Source organism: Panthera onca, chromosome C2, assembly GCF_046562875.1.
Source record: "Panthera onca isolate mPanOnc1 chromosome C2, mPanOnc1 haplotype 2, whole genome shotgun sequence".
Taxonomy (NCBI): domain Eukaryota; kingdom Metazoa; phylum Chordata; class Mammalia; order Carnivora; family Felidae; genus Panthera; species Panthera onca.
Genome location: NC_138347.1, coordinates 57,752,643 through 57,774,910, shown reverse-complemented (window position 1 = coordinate 57,774,910; position 22,268 = coordinate 57,752,643). Strand labels below are relative to the sequence as shown.

General features: G+C 33.8%; 1 protein-coding gene across 2 annotated transcripts in view; it reads right to left on the bottom strand.

The window, feature by feature from the left end:
* The window catches only part of NECTIN3 (nectin cell adhesion molecule 3), a 123,938-nt gene that overhangs the window by 29,870 nt on the left and 71,800 nt on the right, over positions 1 to 22,268 (bottom strand). Inside the window, exons 6-7 of one of the 2 annotated variants that reach the window (XM_060640080.3) lie at positions 21,542 to 21,680; positions 19,093 to 19,177 (exon numbers count right to left, since the gene is read on the bottom strand). In XM_060640080.3, the coding sequence (XP_060496063.2) occupies positions 19,093 to 19,177; positions 21,542 to 21,680 (224 nt within the window). Of the gene's footprint in view, positions 1 to 19,092; positions 19,178 to 21,541; positions 21,681 to 22,268 lie in introns of those variants that run through there. The other variant, XR_013557905.1, reaches the window with a different exon arrangement.

Below are 22,268 nucleotides of genomic sequence, written 5' to 3'. Positions count from 1 at the left end.
TTTGATAATCCAACTAAGTCTTGACATCTCCTTTTACTTATTTTGAGCCATATCACTTTGACTACCTACTTCTCACATCAGTTCAGGGTATTAAGGAATCCCAATTTCTGAATTTTGACTGTATTCTCAGAGGAGAGGGACCAGGGAGGGAAGACAAACTATATCCTAAAAGGAACAGCTGCAAATACTGGGAAATATTCAAATCGGTTTTAGAAAACAGAGAGAGCAAATCAGAGAACTTTAAATATTGGAAAAGCTATAAAACAATTCCTGGAAGGGCTGTTGTAAACATTTGAGGTACATATGAAAAGCATCTGGATTAAAAGAAATATGTTCTTAATAGATGTAGCTTTAAATGCTGACGAGTTTTAAGAATTATAGAAATCAGAATCAGGACCAATTAAGTTGAAAGGAGGCTAGATTTCTAATTTTCTAGCAATTTTAGCTATCAAAAGTGAACTACTTAGTACCTTGTGAGGTAGTGAATTTGATAATCAAGTGTTTTAAGTTGAGGCTGGATGACTACCTTCTTAGATATTGTTAAAGGAAATTTTGTCTTGAGTGGGAGTTCCAGCTACGAGACCTCAAATGGTGTTTTCAACTCCAGGGCAATGACTCATAATTGCCTTATGATACCCTGACAACTCTCCTCCTTGGCAACTTAGGTAACGCTTAATGTCACATTCCTCATTTTTGGTTTTGTTTTTTTTTTAAATTAAGTACCATGTAGATCACAGGCAGTTATGGGGAAAAAAAAAAAACTACCTTCAAGAATAGGATTACTCAATTATGGAGAACTTTAAAATAAAAATATATATGTGAATCACTTCTTGTGGAGCTAAGAACCATATCACATATTCATTATAAATCCTTTGCATATAAGAATTTTAATGGGGATGGGGTGACAGAATATGGTCCAAGAACAATTTTGGGGATTTGGACTTTTAATTACATTTAGTACTTTGAGACATAAGAACAGAAAATAGTGAAAATTAACTAGCAAAGCAAAAATGGAAAATAATTTAAGTATAAATTGCTTTTATATAATTAAATATAAAAGACTTATAAAAGTAGGAATTATTAATTATAATGGCAACACTTAGTACAGTCTTTTTAATTTTGGCCAATCTAATGGGAGTATAATGACATTTTACTGTGTTTTAATCTGTATTTCTCTGAGTACTAATGATGCTGAGCATCTTTTCCTATGTTAATTGTCCATTAGCATATCTTTTTGATGAAAAGTCTATACAAATCTTCTGTCCATTTTTTTTTTTTAAAATTGGGTTGTTGTCTTCCTGTTATTGAATTGCAAGACTTCTTTATTCTGGATACAATTCCTTTGTCTTATATATGTGTCGTAAATATTTTCCCCCAGTCTGTGGTTTTCCTTTGTCTTCTTAATGGTATCTTTAGAAGATCAAACATTTTTAACTTTAATGAGTTTTAACTGATCACTTTTTATTCTTTTATGTTCCATGTTTTTGTGTTCTAGTACCATTCATATGTTTGGTACGTGTGTGTGCACATGCATATATGGTTGATTATACGGTTTTATATGCAGTTCATATCTCAGCAGTATATAACCACAGTAAAATTTTCAACTTTGTAGCTACCTTTCCTTGAATAGAGCCTGCGGTTTCTAACATTCTACTTAAAAGTAAAGCCACTATTTTGTATCACTTTTCTAAAGGGATATTTGTGGTTTCCATGGGAACACATACCTCAGTAATAAGGCATTTAAAATGTTTCAAACAAATACATTTACATGGCATTTCTTTTAATAAACAGGATTGATAACCTAAATAATTACTGCCCGCCAAACATTTGAAACTGAGATTATTACCTTTTGTAAGTGCCAATGAATTTAGAATAGGAATCATTATAAAGCTAAGTATTTCCTTTTAAAGACCTTTAACAATTCTCATTCTTCCAAAGTTACTTATATGCATGAAATATTCTGCAGTTAGCAAGTTTTAGATCTCATCTAATTTTCATTGTAGTTACAGCTGCTGTAGAGATATCATTCAAAGTGTATTTCAAGCTTTAGTATCTATGCGAACAGTTATAATTATAAACCAACCATAAAACAATGTATAATTTGCATTTACAGAAGAAACACGTTTTTCTTCTTTAAAAAACAAAAGGTAAAAGAAACATTTTAAAGTAATTTTTGCTTGTGTCAAACTGCTTTTCACAAAGACTCAATAATATCTGGAAATACCAATAGACCTTGTAATTATACTCGAAAACATGTATAGAAGAGAGCTGGTTACCTCTAACATGTGTGCTTTTAATAACTCATTAGCTAACTAATCAATTATATATTTAAATATTGTACTCAGAATCACATTAAGATACCTATGTCGAACATTGGTCCCAAGGAACAGCAATGTTAGTTTTTAATCTACCACCTGTATTATTTTTTTAGGGGTAAAAAGAGTAAAGAGAAAAGACTAGAAGAGGTGTTAAAATTAAACTTTATTCACAGTGCAGAAATGTATCTTATAACATAACAATGAAAGACAATAGCTGAGTCCTTTAGACAAGGCCAGTTAGGAAATATATATGGCATCTTGAGGTATCAGCCCATTATCAGATAGACCTAATTATTGGAAAGATCTTCTTTACACTGAGTATTCAAATCTATGTTCCTATCACCTTCTGGTCCTAGCTCTGTTTTCTAAAACTACAAAGAGGGGCGCCTGGGTGGCTCAGTCAGTTAAGCGTCTGACTTTGGTTCAGGTCACGATCTCACAGTCTGTGAGTTCGAGCCCCGCGTCGGGCTCTGGGCTGATGGCTCAGAGCCTGGAGGCTGCTTCCGATTCTGTGTCTCCCTCTCTCTCTGCCCCTCCCCCATTCATGCTCTGTCTCTCTCTGTCTCAAAAATAAATAAAAACGTTAAAAAAAAATTAAAAAAAAAAAAAAAAAAAAAAAAACACAAAAAACTACAAAGAGAAATTACACTCCCCAAATCAATTGAACAATAGGAGATAATCATGGAGGTTAGCTCTGTGGAAAAAAAAACAAAACCAGAAAAGCAATATGCAATCATAGAAATGCTAAATGAACTTGGGGCCAAGGGTAGGCTGCCCAAAAATGTGCCATTTTGGATGCAGATTATTTTGAACTGAAAACAATCAAGGCCCAGAAGATGCAGGAAGAAAACTTTACCGTCCTAGTCACTCCCAGCTGCCTGAAAAGAACTGAGATAGAGAACCTACTCCAGGAAGAGAGCTGTCACCATATATTCCTACATTAGAATAGGAACTAGGTGTGGTAGACAGGGAGGAACCTAGCAAGGCCTGTTTGATCCAAGTCCTCTATGTCCCATGGTTTCTGAGTGGCCCAACACACATGTGTTTACCAAACATTTTACCAAACTCTTTTTCATCTTCCTATGAATTGCTTTCCTTCCCTCTTAAGTTCCAAACCCCTCCCTGCTTCTCCTTAGTTGAGAATGACCCATACACCTCATGTTGGCTGACTGTCTTTGTAATTTCATGTCGGTATGGATTCCCTGTACATACAAAATTAAATTTGATTTTCTCCTGTGAATCTGTCTCAAGTCAATTTAATTCTTAGTTCAACTAGAAGAATCTTGAAGGTAAGAAAAATTTTCTCTCCTGAACAAACTCAAGCTGGGTCTCAAAACAACAAGTAGACCTAAAAGAATTCATCATAAGGTACGATCCTGTGCTACACATGTATGTGCTAGTAATCAGCACACAAAGATAAGGAAAGTGAGTTGTCTGTAAATATGGAAATGACTTTCATAGGACTAATTATTTAAAAAAAAATATTTGTAAGGCATCAATGATTCAAACTAAAGTGCCACTCCAGATAAGTTCCCCATCACTTTCCCAACAACAACGAGTCTTATTAATTCCTCAATAATAAAATGCTGCTTAGCCTGAAGTAGAAGATTAAACTTTTCATGTGCCCAATGAAACACATGCCACTTTGGGGCTTATTTCTTCTTAGAATTAGATTCTCCAATAGCAGCAAACAATATATTAAAAAAAAAAACAAAACCAAAACATATGAAGTCAACAATAGGCTAATTGCTTGCCTTGCACATATTTCTAATTATGCAAAATCAGTAAAGCAAACAAAGGAAGATTATTGTACATGAAACTGAGGGAACAGATATCTTGGTTGAAAATATGTGCCAAAGAATCAAAAAAAAAGAATTAGAATCATGCCACAACCAAGCTAAACCAAACCAGTGGTGAAAACGTGTCTCTGGGGAAAGAAAGTGGTAATTCTGTTTATTATAATGCCTGGGAACAGGAAATTTGTACTATGGTAGCTTGTAACTATGGAAAGTTATCTGACAAGTTGCCAAGACAGACTGGGTGAAAGATTCCCATACTCATATATAAGAAAATAGAGTAATTTAGTGGCTGTAGGTCAAATGACTAAAGTTAACTCAATCAAGGATAAACTGTGGTCTTGACTACCCAAACTCTTCTGAATGTTTTTCCACCAGGTTTTTTAAAATTTCTTAATTTTTGGCATTTTAAAGACGTCTAAAACAATAAGCATGTTGAACTGAAGTTAGTGTTTCTGATTTCTAGCTTGTTGCATTTTTAAAAAAAAATATATGGCCTGTGTTTTATCCAGAAGTTCTTTTTTTTTAACCAATCAACTCTTTAGAAACATTTAGTTTGTCGAAACATGCATTCTTCAAATTTAAGAGGTTTCAAACATAAATTTATATTTTAATGAAAATTTTCTTTCTAATTGTATCTAAGATATCTGGCTAGATTCAAAAGCAATCAAAATTATGTTAAATATTCAGTAAACCTGTCATGAAATGAACTGGTTTTAAATGAAGTGATCAATTACTCATTTTTAGTTTTTCCTAAAAATATCTTATGCTGTTTTCTAGCGTAGGGGTGGAGAGGAGGCTGTCCTGAGATGGGCCATTTTGGCATGTGGGTTACTATGAGCTGAAGGCAATCACGACCCCGTGAGCTCATGAGAAACCTTTGCCCCTCCCTTAACTACATAATAAAAGAATCTAAATTGCACAGTTTTTCCAGAATAGGAGTTACTACCAGAGATACATGTTGTATGGTTAACCCATCTATACGGCAGGGCAAATATTTGTTTACCAAACATTAACTCTTTCTCATCTTCCTGTAAATTGCATTTCTTCCCTTTCAAGTCGCAGATCCCTATCCCCTTCTCTCCTTAGTTCAGATGACATATATACCTCATTTTGCCTATCTTTGGAATTTCCATGTCTGTGTAGACTCCTCACATGTATGCTATTAAATTTTATTTTCTCCTGTTAATCTGTCTCATGTCAATTTGATTCTTAGTCCAGCTACAAGGACCTTTGAGGGGACAGGAATTCTTGCTCCCTGCATGACACTACTCTACCATTTTATGAAACAGAATAAAAAAATATTAAATAAGTAATTCATAGCAAATCACAAAATTAGAACCCGGGTTACCCTCCATTTCTTAGAGTTCTCCAAATAAGATTACTGTCTCCAATTATACTTTGGAAAGTGACTATCACAATACAAGTACTTTTACTGTAGCTCACATTGGTATATTTTATTCTAAATTAAATATTCTTATTAGCTCAGGAAGAATTTTTAGAGGAGGTTAAGATGTAAAAGCCATTTTGATTATGGGAAGAAAGCACTTTGAATTGTAATGATCAGGAATGGAGAAGGAGGCTATTAAAGAACTGGAGAAAAGGCCGGGAATAACAGAGCTGTCACATGTACTAGGGAAATCTCTCAGACCAACGGCAGCCTCAAAATTGGAACAGGTGCACTTACATACTGACATTAGAGCACATATGTGTGAAATCAAGATCATCCTGGAAATTCTGGTATATACTGCTATGCCAATACATAGTTTTGATAATAATCAATAGCCTGAGAGAGTCTCCCCATAGTTTTTTCATGTCAAATGGGTAGTAACAGATATTAGTAAATTAGCCTCTATTATTAATCTCCATTATTATTCTCTGCTGGGAAGTCAAGAATGTGGCAGGCATCGAGGCCTCACTGGCATTGCACACATCACAATATGAAGGTAGCTGCCTAAAGCAACTTTCCATTTAAGTCAGCTTAATTTAACCAAGGACTCCCATAATTGAATCTACTTTAAAGGAAGAGTCTAAAAAACAGGAAAAAAAAAATCACTCAGTAGTGCTTACCATAATTCACTGAATGAATGAATGAACATTGTAAGCTTAGGCATAGGGGTAACATTTAACTTAAATAATATAGCATTTACATTATTCTCTCCAAAGTCCATATGGAGCTTTTGCCAATTTTTTATGTGCAACGTATCAAAAGTACTTCAAAAAAAATTGGGCAGCACTAAAATCAAGACTAAGTAGCCAAATTCAAAGTAAAATTAGATTGATAATGTCCATATAAAATTTAATTCACAAGTAATGAAAAAGTCTAGTCTCTGAAAATAACTTAGTTGCTTTGCTCTGAATATTTAAATAACACACTTCTGGGGTGCCTAGAAGGCTCAGCTGGTTGAACAACCACCTCTTGATTTTGGGTCAGGTCATGATCCCAGGGTCATGGGATGAGCCCTACATAGTGCTCCATGCTGAGCACGGAGCCTGCTTGGGATTCTCTCTCCCTCTGCCCCTCTCCCCTGCTCCCTATTAGAAGTGCTTTTTCTTGCTCTCTTTAAAGAAAAAAAAAATGAGTGAATAAAAAACTAAACTAAGCTAAACTGAAATAACTTAGGTCTCTATCCTGACTTCTATATTTAAAAACGAATCACTTCCAATAAAGGAAATCATGAGCTTTTAAATAAAGGTAACTATTAGGTCCTCTAAACTTTGGGAGGAAATTTCACAGTACTCAGATTAATGCATTTAACTTCAACAGTTCTTTTACTTCTACTTAACTCATGAGTCAATCAAGAGTCACCCCTAATTAAGACTTATAGTTCCCTGATGGCAGTATGAATTTAACACAGGTCTCAAATAAACCACTCAAGATTTCATGTTCTGATTATATCTCAAGTACGAATAGTCTAAAGTTAATTCTTTATAAACCAAGAAAAAAAATTAAGTAAATTAATGGTTAGGATAATACCTTTTTGCCTGAGTTCCCAAGTAGCATTGAGCCATTAAGAGTTTTTCCCCCCAAAGTTTAGCATTACATCTGAGTTAATGCTTCAGACTTCAACATGGTTTATTAGGTGCTTTAAAAATATTTTGGTGGTAACATTAGAAAGTTAAAGCTCATTTCTAATTACTATGAATTAATAGTGATACTTTTTTGGAAATGCTAAGATACTACAGATTGGTACCTTGTTACATATTTTGCTCAAAAATAATGATGAACTGGCTATAAAATTTTTAAGCTGTTTAAAATAAATTTTCTAGGTGTTCTACAGGCAAAAGGATGAGGTGACACTGTATATAGATTATGGTATCTTCCCTGTTTCCCCCCAGATTCCTGCAATTGTCCTCAGCTAGCCTGGGAAACTGATTTCATAAACAAGTTCACTATCACAACTCAACAATTACTGAATAGCCCCTGTACAGAGTTTATTAGATCTCAAGAAAGGTTACAAAGACAACAGTAATCATGGTTTTCAATTCTCAAGAGCTTATAATTAGGAAAGTAAAATAATGGGAGAACCACAAATACACGTATTTAAGCACAGATAGTGAGCATATAATTTTTATAAGGAATCAGTTCTTAAAACTCAGCGCTAAGGATTCAAAAGGAAGAAAGAAGATGAGATGTTTATAACATAGAAAGAACCAAGTGGAATTATACTATAAAGTTTTATGAAAAGGTGTGAATTAGATGTTCTCCCCTCCTGGATTGCTCAGAATATCTTAAAAGGCCAACATTTTAATTCTTTTATTTTAACCATCTACTTTTTTTTCCTTTTTTTGGTATTGAATATTGGTGACTAGAATGAAGCCAGTTCTTTTTGATCATTTAAACTGCATAAAGTAATTCAGTCTGTATTAGAAATAGCTCTGAGGGTACTACTATATACCTCAGTTTTTCGTTTTTGTTTTCCTTTCTTAAATACAGTCCTAACTCAGGAAGTTCAGCTACAAATCAGAAACAGACAGCAATGAGAATCAAGGTCAGAAGTTTTCAAGTCCTTTCTGAAAAATTGCATAATTAATACACTGATAGCTAGTGATGCCATTAAAAATGCCAAATGTAATTAAACTCAGAATCTTTATCACTTAGAAATCCTCAATCCAGGTTTTCCAGATCAGTGCCGGTTTACATGTATATAGTAATTCTAAAATAAACAGTATTTCTACAATTTACAGCAAGTCAAAGTAACTGCATCACAACGTTCTTAATTATAATATTGTTAGGTCCCATTTGATTCTACTAAAAATAAGTTAACAGCAAGCATGACTCTAAAGTATTTTTCTTTCATGGACCACTTATGCCCCATTTAAAAATTTTTATCAAGCATCTGTGATAATTACTGTTTAATACAGAGATGAAGAGAATATATAAAAAGATAATGGCTACTTAGGTGCTATGGGCCATGAAATACTATTAGAGGAGCCAAGTCTTCCTAGTTTCCACATTCCTGAGATGAGAATTGCTCATACTATGTATGTATCCTGAAGATACTAGCTACTGAAGGAACTCTAGTGACCAAGGAAAACTACTATCTTTAAATTAATTCAATAAATTTTCTAATTGATGATGAAGTTTATACAGGAAAAATAAAGTAATGTATCATAAAAATATTTTAACTATCTTAATAACAACTAAAAAAAAAAAGGAAGTATTACCTCCTCTACCCCATTGCAGAGAGAAAGCATGGTATCACATTGTCATTGCATAAATATTGACTTGATCAAAATTAAGAACTTTTATCTTCAAAAATCAGTTAAGAGAATACCAAGCGAGAGAATGGTGGAAAATATTTCCAAATCACATATCTGACAAAAGACTTGTAAAACTGTCTTATGCCACTCAGGCTGCTATAACAACTTACCATGTTTATTAAGTGGTTTAAAGAACATTTCTTTCACACAGTTCTAGGCTGTGTGAGATTTTAGTTCTTGGTGAAGGCTCTCTTCCTAGTTTGCAGATGACTGTCTTTTATCCTCACATACCAGAGAGCAGAGAAAGAAATAAGCTCTCCTCTTATCTCCTCCTATGAGGCACTAACCCCATCATGAGGGTTCTCATTACCTAAAACCTCCCCAAGGCCGCACCTCCAAATACCATCACACTGGGGGTTAGGGTTTCAACATATGAATTTTAGGGGGACAAAAACATGCAGTCCGTAATACAAAATATAGAAAGAACTCTCAAAATTCAACAATAAGAAAATGATCCAATAAAAAAATGAGCAAATATTTGAAGAGAGATTTCACCAAAGAAGCTAAATGGATGACAAATCAGCAATTAAAAAAAAAAAAAAAAAGTTCCACATACGAATAACTAGGGAGGAAATACAAATTAAAATCCTAATGAAATACACCACACACCTATTAGAACATCTAACATTTTTAAAGTCTGATCATAACATATGGTGGTGAGGGTATGGAGGAACTCATACACTGCTTGTGGGAACACAAATGGTAAAACTACTTAGGATGACAATTTGGCATTTTCTTAAATTATACTTTTTAAGCTACAATTACCATATGACCCATCTGTTCCACACCTAGATGTTTACTCAAGAGAAATGAGAACGTGTATTTACACAAAGACTTATACGTAAGTATTCATAGAGGCATTGCTTATAATAGTCAAAAAATGGAAACAATGCAAATGCCCATCAATAGGTAAATGTAAATAAAATGTAGTATGCCTATAAGGTATACCTGTTTAAAAGGAATAAACTACTGATCAACACATGAAGGAACCAGAAATCAAAATCATTGTGGGGAGTGAAAGAAGTGACACCAAACATACAAACATACCATATGATTCTATTACATAAAATTCAAGAACATGTAAATTAATACATAGAGACAGAAAGTAGATGAGTGGTTGGGTCCTTGGGGAGGTGGAAAGGCAACAGGGGAATGAAGAGAGGGAAAGATTATAAAGGGGCATCAGGAAACTTTTGAAAATGATGGATAAATCCATTTTCTTGATTGTGGTGATGTTTTCCCAGTCTGTGTATATGTATGCATATTTGTGTACCGTGTTTATGTATTATATGTAAAATGTATCAAACTCACACTTTAAATATATGCAGTCTGTTTTATACCAATTATAAAGCTAATAAATTTTAATAAAGTTCTTTTGAAAAAAGGGAAAAAAGAAGGGTGCCTGGGTGGCTCAGTCAGTTAAGCCTCTGATTTCGGCTCAGGTCATGATCTCGCGATTCGTAAGTTCGAGCCCTGCATGGGGCTCTGTGCTGACAGCTCAGAGCCTGGAACTTGCTTAGGATTCTGCATCTCCCTTTCTCTGCCTCTCCCCTGCTCACAGTCTGTCTCTACCTCAAAAATAAATAAACATTAAAAAAATGTTTTTTTTAATAAATAAATAAGGGAAAAAATATGTCATCATAGGCTTTGTCTATTTGTCACTAAAATATAAGCTCCATAAAGGTAATAATTGTTTCATCTGTCTTATTAACTAGTATTCCCAGTACTGGCACATAAGAAGTACTCAAGAAATACTGGTTTGATAAATGAGTGACAGAGAAAAAATAAAATAGAACTATGAATCAAAACACATAGACACCATACTTTTTAATTTCACTTTAAGTCTACTAAATTTATAATAAAAGTATAATAATTTCCAAAAGAAAAATATGCTGAATTTTCATGAATCAGGTACTATTAGTTTTATTCTTCTTCTGAAATAATTTCACTGCTTGATCTCTTTAATATTTTTACACTTGATCTTAGCCAAAAGGCTGAGAAGCAATATCTCTTTAATATTTTTATTAAGAATTACAGTTTCCTTCTTTGGGGGCGCCTGGGTGGCTCAGTCAATTAAGTGGCCGACTTCAGCTCAGGTCATGATCTCGTGGCTCATGAGTTCGAGCCCTGCATTAGGCTCTGTGCTGACAGCTCAGAGCCTGGAGCCTGCTTCAGATTCTGTGTCTCCCTCTCTCTCTCTGCCCCTCCCCTACTCCTGCTCTGTCTCTCCCTCTCTCTCAAAATTAAATAAACTTTAAAAAAATTAAAAAAAAAAGAATTAGTTTCTTTTTTAATAACAGCAAACACATAGTACTTACTATGTGTCAGGCATGTTCTAAGGTTCTATGGTCTAAGGATGCAGCATATGGTAATTTATTTATTAATCCCCATAAAATCTTAAAAGTAGGTTTATCTTTTTCTCATTTATAAGAGTGATTAGTAAGAGTTTTTAGTAAAAATATCAATCCTTTATACTTCAAATGTTGCACCTATATTTCCTTTGAATATATTATTTCAATATGATTAGTTTATGTCATTATTTCATCTGAGCTTTGTTGATCACAAAACTTTGTGCCTTCACAGACGAGAACACGGCCCTACAATTCTTTGACTACTTGTCTCAATAAATGCCACTATCTATTAACTGGAGGCAATATGCAAGATGTAAACATTTTGCTACTCAAGGGCAAAACAATGCTAGGAAATACTCAGTATTCATTTACTTGAAGCAGTCCACTCCGTCATATAGTTTTCTCTAATTTGGATGAAAAATGTTAATTCTTCTGTCATCTTTCTCCCTTCCTTCTCCCTGACTCCAAAGCCTATAGCTATTGGTAGCATCTGAATATATGTTAAAATATTGAGATCCGGGAGAAAATCAGACCATCGATGATAATTAACAAAAGCAGCTTATTAAAAAATATTGCAAAATGGCAGTTATGTATCAGAAAGATGAGTTTTGAAAGGAAGTAATGAAAATGTCTAAAACTATACAGTAGTAGTAGGTGGACAGGTTCAAAAAAGCCTTAAATGAAATATGGCATGATTGGTAGCAATTAAGATACCTGGAGGACATATCCAACTCTAGAACTTGCTAACAAGTAGGACCACCATGTTTCTAAAACCACAGTTTGATAACATTTGCTCTAGTCGGAACAACTTTTCATTTTTATCCCATTTTATAATATAAATCAATGGAAATATAAGATTCATCTTCCTAAACTTTCTGTACCACAAATTTAGATATCAAGAAGCAATGTATATATACTACTCATCCTGGAATTAAAAGAAAAAAGTTTCATATCTACTTATAAAATGTTTAAATGGTCATAATTTTGTTCAATAAGCACACAAAAGAATGAGAGTTTGCAGGAAAAAAATGGCTTTTTTGACACTTGAAAAGATGATAAAACTCACTAATAATGAGAGTGCAAAATTATAATTTTACATATACACACATTTTTTTTACCTATCAGATCACCAATACTCAAGTGGAATACATATGCTGTTGGTAAGGATGTGGAGAAACAGGCACTTTCAAGCATTACTGATTGGAGTACAAAATAGTATAATATTTATAGAGGATAATTTGACACTATCTATCAAAAGTATAAACACATTTACTATTTGATACAGCAAGACCAATTCTAAAAAATTTATACTGAAGATTATACTTGGGTAGATACAAAATATCATATATATAAAGCTATTCATTGCAGCATTATTGGTTTATTAAAATATTTTGACACTACAAACTGTAATATATGCAAATTAGAATCTTCTGTAGACATAAAAAAGAATGAGAATGCTCTGCATCCCAATAAAAAAGATCTTCAGTATATCTTAGGAGGAATGGCAAAATATTTAACAGTACATACAGCTACCTTTTATACAAGAAAAAAAAATGTGTGCATGTATGTTTCCCTGTCTATGCTTAAACAAACCTTATTAAGTCAAACAAGAAATGTATAAAAGTGATTTTCTGTAGGAGGTGTAGGGTAAACAGGAATGGGAATGGGAGGGAGACTTTAGAAAATACCCTTTTACATTTTTTTTTTTTTTGCATTATGTACTCAAAAAATAAATAGGAACACTCTTTCCTACCAACACTCTGCCATGAGCATTTATAAAAATTTACTAAAGAATGTGATATATCATAGTGAATTATTGGGGGAAAAAATCTTAATTTCCCAAGACAGTAAATTCTGCTGAAGTATTACCATAACTGGTTTGACTGATTAACAATATTCCAGGTTAGTAATTCAGGTTTCAACAGATCTCTATTTTTTTATGCTAAAAGGTCACTGACAGAGGGGAGAAAAAGCACTGCAGAAAAATTAGAAACTACAGAAAAATATAACATAAGACATAATATTCATGGAGAAGTCTAATACATAATCATTGTTAATATTTTAGAATATTGCTATAGAGTCTCTTGTTCCTCTGTTATTTTTCATACATGCTATATTGATATCTGGTACACTGATATTAGATATACTGACATTAAATATACTGGAACATAATTATGTCTCTGGGATAGGGTTATTCTAGAATTTGTAACACAAACATGATCACAGACTGAGAAGAATATAAAGAGGTGTTTGATTCTTCCATTTATTCATTCAAAAAGATTTTGTTCAGTAACTACAACGTGCCAAGCAAGGTGTTATGCACCGGGACTATAGTACTAAGCAAGGGAGACATGATCCCTGCCTTTACATCGCTTAAGGTCTACAGTAGAGGTTCTCAAATTTGGGGCCTCAGGATCCCTCTATACTTTAAAATTTTGAGAACCCAAAGTACTTTCATTTACATGGGTAAGAGCTAACTATATTTATCATCTTAAATATTAAAACTATGAACTTAAAAAAAACATTTTAATGTTTACTTATGTTGAGAGAGAAAGAGAGAGAGAGACAAAGAATGCATGGGAGAGGCAGAAAGAGAGGGAGACACAGAGTCCAAAGCAGGCTCCAGGCTCCGAGCTGTCAGCACAGAGCCTGACACGGAGCTCGAACTCACAAACTGTGAGATCATGACCTGAGCTGAAGTCGGCTGCTTAACCCACTGAGCCACCCAGGTGCCCCAAACCATGAAATTAAAAAAAAAAATTTTTTTTATTAATATTTATTTATTTTTGAGACAGAGAGAGACACAGCATGAACGGGGGAGGGTCAGAGAGAGAGGGAGAGACAGAATCTGAAACAGGCTCCAGGCTCTGAGCTGTCAACACAGAGCCCGACGCGGGGCTCGAACTCACAAACCGCGAGATCATGACCTGAGCCGAATTTGGACGCTCAACCGACTGAGCCACCCAGGGGTCCCCCAAACTATGAAATTTTTAAAAATATTTAATTCATTTAAACAGAATACTAATATGATACAAATAGCATCTTTTACGTGAGCAAATAACCATGTTTTCCAGAACAAAGATAAGCGAGAAGAGTGGCATTTTATTATACTTTTTTACATTTTGCAAATCTTTTTCATATCTGAGTCAAAAGAAGAAAGCTTGATTTTCATATCTGCTATAGCATTTAATCTGTTGCAATAGGTTGTTTGGTTGAAATGCATGAAGAACAAATGGCCTCACACAGATACACTGCTAGAAAGGGGAGAGACACTTCAATACTTCTTTAAGATAATTGAGAAAATTCTTTGATACTATACCAAAACTCAACAACAGGAAGTTTCTTAAGGTTAGTTGCTAGTTGCTATCTGAAACTTTTCATACTCTCCTATATGAAAATCCATACGTTTATCTTATGCTTTGGATATTTTATGCATGCATGATTATAACAGCATACATTGGTCATTTGGAAACTATTAGTTCACTAAGTTACACAGATATTCCAAACATTGGTACTTTTCATTATTCAGTATAAAAAACAACATTCATTAATTTCACCACTAATATCAATCCCATGGTTACAGATATAAGTTTTATAAAAATTATAATTTTTACTTGGAACCTCAAATTTTTCATTGGCAACAAATACTGTTAGTTTGCCTTGAGCGACAGGTTCAGTTCATTGATTTGTGAGAAAATATCTGCAAAATTACTCAAGCCTAAATGACCATGGTTTGTTAGCCATTCTTTTAAGTCAAAATGGTGTTCCACAATAAAGGCAGCTAAGTTCAGCCTAAAATTCAGTTACACAAGTACTTATGCATATATACCATTTAATAACACAGAATATTAAGACACATGCACACATATTTATATGTGTATATAAGACGAATTTCTTAAATCATGAAAATTGATCTGTGTATTCCAACACCTGAAATACTGTTCATAAAACATTTTCAAGGTTGCTAAAATTAAAAATTTACCAAAGTAATCTGACAGATGGTTAGTTCTGCAAATGTGGCTATCAAGGGGTAAAAAAAAATCTCATGATATTTCAAGAGATTAAAAGCTTTCAATAATATGTCAGCATTGTGAAAATAACTTCAAGAGCCACATTCCCTATAATATTTTTGCTTGAATGAAATCCTGTTATGATCCTCAGTAAAGTCAAGTAATAGTATCTATTTCACACAAACTACTAGACTTAACTTTCCAAGAATAAATGTTATTTTAGGCTGAACCACAGAGCATTCTAAAAGATTTACGTTTACATCCAGATTTTTTCCATGTCAGAAATCAAACTGTATTAGTTACATATTTCTTCCTGAAAATGATCCCTTGATCATTTTAGTTGGTTTGGGAAATATTTTTTTCACATCAGAGTACACAACTCTCCCAAAACAAGGCTAAAATACAGCATTATTCATAGAACACTAAGTGTTGTCCAAAATTCTTTAATACAAAGAAATTTTATATCAGTGTTCAGTGTTTCATACTGGATTTGAAGCTGAATGAGATAAAGGAGCCCCCTACAACTATAAACAACACTGGCCACTCTGAAAAATACTGGCCTATAATAGAGTGGGAAAGCAATTTCTAGACCACTATGTATTCTATGATCACATTTGTGTTTAAAAAAAAAAAGGCAAAACAAACCTAGCTATAAATGTAAATATGGATGATACACCCATGAAAATAAATTCATGGAAAAAAGTCTGGGAGAATATTTAAATTCGTAACAATGGTGATAGCTGGAGAAGGAAATTATATACTTGGTGATGGAGTAATAAAAAAGAACTTTCACAGCTGACTATAAATTTCTGTAGTATTTGTTTTTGTTGTTCTAAGAACATACTTATGGATTACCTGTATAATGTTCATAAAACATAATGAAAAGGTAAAATATACTTTAAAGCCATTAATTAATATTTCTTTCCCAAATGAAGACTCAACTTCTGCAGGATTATTACCTAATACATGACAAGCTGGTGATATTTCTCAATTACTCCTTGCTTCAGGCAAGACATTCTTTTTTATTTCCCTCATACTTATGCATGCCTCCATGCATCTTCTCTGCAGTAATGGTTCCCACCCAAGGACACTGCCTCTTCACAATACCAGGCCTCATTCTCCTAACATACATTGAAAGGAAACCTTCCCCAGGATGAGTGGTGGTACTATTACCACAAAAACAACACAAGGTGTACAAATGTGGGTACCAAGGAGGTGTCTCTTTCTGTGGTTTCCCAAGAGTAGAACACTGATGGGTAGAATAAATGAGACTGTCTTCCTTTAAGCCATGGAGGCATTTGGGAGCCTGGCCTAGGTGACTAGGTCACTAGGCCTGTTTGGGAAGGCTGGGGGTTAATGACTTCAAGCAGGAATTACCTCATCACCTTGAAGCAGACAAGACACCCAGAGAAGTGGAACATTCGCAAGGCATTTAGTATTGCAACATGCTATCACTGTATGAAACTGATCAGATAGTAATTACACACTTACAGATTTCTTGGTAACCAGGACACGGCTCTGTGTATTTTACATTTTGATATCACAGCATTAATTAAAACACAAACAGCCACATAAATTAACATATAGACATTATATTGTGTGAATCATAACAAGTTATCTGATGGATAATGAGTTTAGCCTAAATTATTTTTTTTTAAAGATTTTTGTTTTGTTTTGTTTTTGAGAGAGAGCGCATGCGCATGAGTGGGGTAAGGGCAGAGAGAGAGGGAGGGAGAATCTTTTAAGCAGGCTCCACACTTAGCTCAGAGCTCGATGCAGGGCTCAGTCTCATGACTGTGAGATCATGACCTACGCCCAAATCAAGAGTCAGATGCTTAATGGCTGAGCCACTCAGGTGCCCCAGCCTAAATTATTCTTAAAAGCTTTATAGAATTGGGAGTTATTTCATCTCCAATTCAAGTTCTAACTCTCTTAAGCAAAATTACAGCAACCAGTTCACCCTCGGCAATAGTTTGTAGAATCAGTTTTATAGCTAGAAGACGGAAACAAACAGTCACATTTTTTACCTGCTCAATTTCACAGATGAGGAAAAAGTCACAATGTTACCACATAGTCTCCGACTCCCAAAGTCCAATGTTTGTCATTCATTGCAGGTGCTTTCCCATCAATCTTCTTTCTAAACTTCCCATTACTTTTCCACTATAACTTCATTTCCACCTAGGTTTATGCTTTTGAGTATGCAATTTACTACAAATCAAATTATTCTAATCACCAAGTGAGTAATTTCATCACCTGCTTCATAACTTCTACCTCAAAAAGCCAGGAAGCATTCCCTAATTCCAAGGACACTAAAAACTATAGTTTCTAGCACTGTCAACTCAAATCATCCAAGAAAAATCTTCCTTTTGTGTTTATTGGGAAACAACTACAGATACAAAAGTCATATTTTTTAAACTAAAACCCGGGACCCATGATGACCTAAACCCAATATTTTTTTTCCAATTTATAAGCTTTTGTAAATATTTAATTTGAAGATATTAAATAATAACAACTTATATAATCAACTGGTTTTACAGACAAGAATTAAATTATGCGTAGTTAGCGTTGTCCTAGAAAATTACTAACCATGTTCTTAAAAAATTCCCAAAACTTAATCTGGAAATCTTCTGGTTAATTACTAGGTTTGTGAAGGGAAGAAGACAGCTGCCTTTCTGTAGCAGTTAGCAAGAGCTCTAGCTAAATATTTTGTTGACATTTCACAGTACTTGTCAAGTTCATTTCTTTGCCAAAAGAGATGTGAGCTTACACTCTACATGGAAACAAGAGGTCTGGGAAGACAGCACATCTTCACCCAAAGACCCCACACTTGTGTGAGACAACAAACCTGGTGCCCACTGGCAATGAGCCAGCACATGCCAGGGAATGCTCCTCCCTGCCTCCATGCTCAGGCAGTAGACTGAACATGTGGTCAACTAAGACACAGAAGATAAGAACATCTTAGTACCTGTGCTGAAGTGAGCACGGAAAGCTGAGAACATCTTAACAGATACATTCCCTTGGAATTTTTCCACCAAATTAAATTAATTGGTGGGCAAACAATTTGCTTTATTCCAGCTGAAGACAAAAACATATTTTAGGGGAAAAATATTATAGAATGTTTCCACAGGGAATAAAACCCCAATATAGGGTCAGGGCCCCAATCGGTTACTTGGATGCCAGATGAAATAAACAAAACCAGAACAACTAACAGTAAGAATAAAAATATTCAAATACCCGATGATTTCAACTTTCCCAAGGACAGCCTATTAATCTAGGTAGAGAATATGAGATAGACGCATTTAATTGATACTTTCACATGAATTATTGTAAACTGATCCCAAAAGAAAATTTAAAATGATCATAAACGTAATATGGGGACCAATATTCATATCCAGAACTTTAAACTGGAATATAAACCTTTTGTTGCTAAATAAAGGAACGCTAAAATTTAGATTTTGAGTATACTGAAACAAAAATGAAATACATACTCCAAGGATTAAAAGCTCTTCATCATATCCTAGCAAAGACATTCGATTTTTCTTTTATTTTATGTAAATATGCATACTTTACAATGAATAGGCATGTCAATAAACTATTAACAATAAATCTTTGGGCATAAGCTTTTAGTACAAATCTGTACTCCTAATAAAGTGTTGGTTTGTCTTATCTACACTGGGTATACCATCGTTTCTTACCAATTTGTAGGCAAAATTTGATGCTTTAAATGTTGTAGAGAAATGATTATGTATTACTATGCTACATTTAACGTATAATGACTAAATAATATCAAATAATATACATTGCTTAGTGTTTTTTATTTCATTTTATTTTAAGTGTAATCAGGAACACATACCTGATATAGAAGGTCTTTTTGAGGCAAAGGGGGAAATCGTTCTTCATACATAGGAGGTGGTTTATGTGTGGGTGGAAGGTCGATCCTGCATTAAAAATGTTAAAACATGTGATTGCAACATTTAGCAAAAACAAAACAAACAAACAAACAAAAACAAGGGAGGGGAGGAGGCTATCAAGGTTCTCTTAATTTTTGAGGATATTTTCCTCACACTAATATTTATTAGTGTATATGCTTAATTCAGTTGTTATATTTTATCATACAGGGAGGAAAAAACCAGGTTTTAAAGGTTCCAATGTTTAAAACTAATCTGATTGATTCGTTTGAAGAAGCAAACTCAAATGGAAGCATTTTTTGAAAATTATTACTAAGCAAGTGACCTAATCCATGACCAATTTACTTAAGTATTGCATGTTTTTCCATCTCACTATATTATTATATTACTACACCTACCATCGTATTAAACATAGTCAAACATGTGCAATGGAAGGCAAAATGTCATAAAATTTAAAAAATTATATCTTAAAATGATAATGAAAACACTTTTACATTTTTGAAATACTTTCAAAACTAATTTTTTAAGTGTGTGTCTGTTGGTTGGTTTATTTTAGAGAGAAAGAGAGAAAGGGAGGGGCAGAGAGAATCCCAGGCAGGCTCCACACGGTCAGTGCAGAGCCCAACGTGGGGCTCGAACCCACAAACTGTGAGATCACAATCACAGCCGAAATCAAAAGTTGGTCACTTAACTGACTGAGCCACCAAGGTTCCCCATCAAAACTAATTTTCAAAAGCCATGGTCACTCTTAGAATATTCATCATGTAAATTAGGATTCTGAATCTAAAGACCATTATAAATCTTGTCACCTGAAATAAACCAAGGTGCCATTACATCCCTAGGGAATGTATTTTTGCCAAAATAACCCATTTTTAAAAACCTGTATTTTCATGTATTTAAACATTGTTGTCACAATACAAATAGAATATATCTTGTAGCTCTCTGCATTTTAGGAAATAATTTTTTTATCTATTCTCATACTTTTGAAGCTCACAGATAACTAATTTACAGTAATTATGATTATTAAATCAAACAAAAATGTTACCTATAGTAAAAAATAAAGAGAATGAAATCTATAGAAGCCAAAGTAATTACAAATTCTCTGTGGTCTAATAGCTTCTCAATGTGGACATGAAATAACATTTTAAATGAACAGAATTCAAACAACAAATAAAGATTATGTTTTGAAATTACACAAAAGCCTGAGATAACTTGGGAGCTAAAATAAAGTTAACCAAATGCTAGTTACTCTTGAAATATTAAAGAACTATAAAAGTTATTGGAACTATAAATTATTATAACTATGAACATTAAAGAACCAGTGATATAGGTGTTGCACTAAAAAGGTACTTTATAGTCCTTTAAAAGTAATTATTTCTTTTCATGTCATGAAAATCACAGCAAAGTCATAGCTCCAAGGAACCATCAACCATTTGGGTGAGAAAACTGAGGCTCATGGAGGTGATGTGACTTGTCCTTGATCATACCACTACTTTAATCATGACAGAGCTGAGACTAACACTCAGATGTCTCTATTCCAAGAAGATCTATGCTATAACTGTGCCAGATTAGAAAGGCATGCACACACACACACACACACACACACACACACACACAGCATTTATGAAGACAGAAGAAATATATTCTTTGAGAGACAGACTTATTTCCTAATATAAAAATATTAATAAGCACATAATACTACCACTTATATAAAACTTCATGATTCATAAACATTATTATATTCTACTCATCACAACTATAGGTAAGGAGGAAAAATATGAAAATATTATTCACATTCCATAGATGAAGCAACAAAGCTGTTGATGGAATTAAATGAATTGGGACATTTGTCTTTTGATTCTACAGCAAAGTGTAATATCTGCTTTATAATTCTATCTCAATGATTGGCCCAAAACATTGCTTACTCTTTAAGTGAACAAACTGCACACTTTGTAATTCACCAAAACCAAAATTGTTTAAGAAAAAAAAGCTTTAAAACTCAATGTATTTGATAGCTCTTCGCGGCTGAAGGTTAAGATCAATCCATACATAAGACTGACATATACAATCTGGAGATGCAATTAAACGTCTAAGATTTTTTTGAATCTCTCTTTCAAGCACAGTTCTTCAAAGACCTGCATTTTTATTCAGAAGACAGGACAAAATAATTTATCATTGTTATCATTTGGAATGATGTCTAATATATTTGTCTCCAACAGCCTCTTGACACTATACACCAAAATAGTACATTCTGATTAAACCATGGTCAGCTCACAAAGATCTAACAGTATCTTTACTCTCATCCCTCAGACATTTTACATACGAGTAGCCGTAAAGATAGATACAAAGACTGACTCATATTGAATGTTGAACACAAGCAAAAAAGTTACCTACACTTTGTCAAGATAGGATGGTCTCTTTTTTCGAGGAGTCAGCAGCACAGTCACAAAGATAGCAATGATGAAAAGGGCAAGGACGGCTCCAATTACGGCGCCAGCTACGGCTATGGAGGAGGTCTGCTTAAATGGAACATCTGTAAAGTAACAAAAATCAGGCTTTTCAAACAATTTTAAAAAGAGTTCTTGAATTTGCACACCCTAATTTCTATAATGTGCAAAGACTGATTGAACTTTGTTAGAGGACCTCAAATTTGATTCAGTACTTTTTGTAGGATTATGCTAACACCCTCCTTCCTTATGTCACCTTAGCACTCCAGCTTTCCTTTTTTTCAAGTTATGAAAATAATATCCCCAGTCAGATAGCAACGAGTGAATCTATTTTCTATGGTCAAAGAATGTCTGGAGAAGAAACGATAGAGAAAAGGATGAAAGCTATTTTAAGTTCTTACTCTAAGAGATAAAACATTTTTTCATTATTCTTTGAGTTAACCAACAATATATACATTTACCATTTTTTATTCGAGTAAAATATAAAAGAAGTTCTACTAAAGAAACTAAAACCTTCAAGAAGGGGCAAACCAAAGACACACACACACAAAATCCCAGATCTAACAAATATGGCAAAAAATGACACTGTATAAGTTTTTAAATAGAGGTATTATAAAAACAGCACTTGTTGCAGATAATTTCCCTTAATTCACGAACATTTAATACAAAGTACA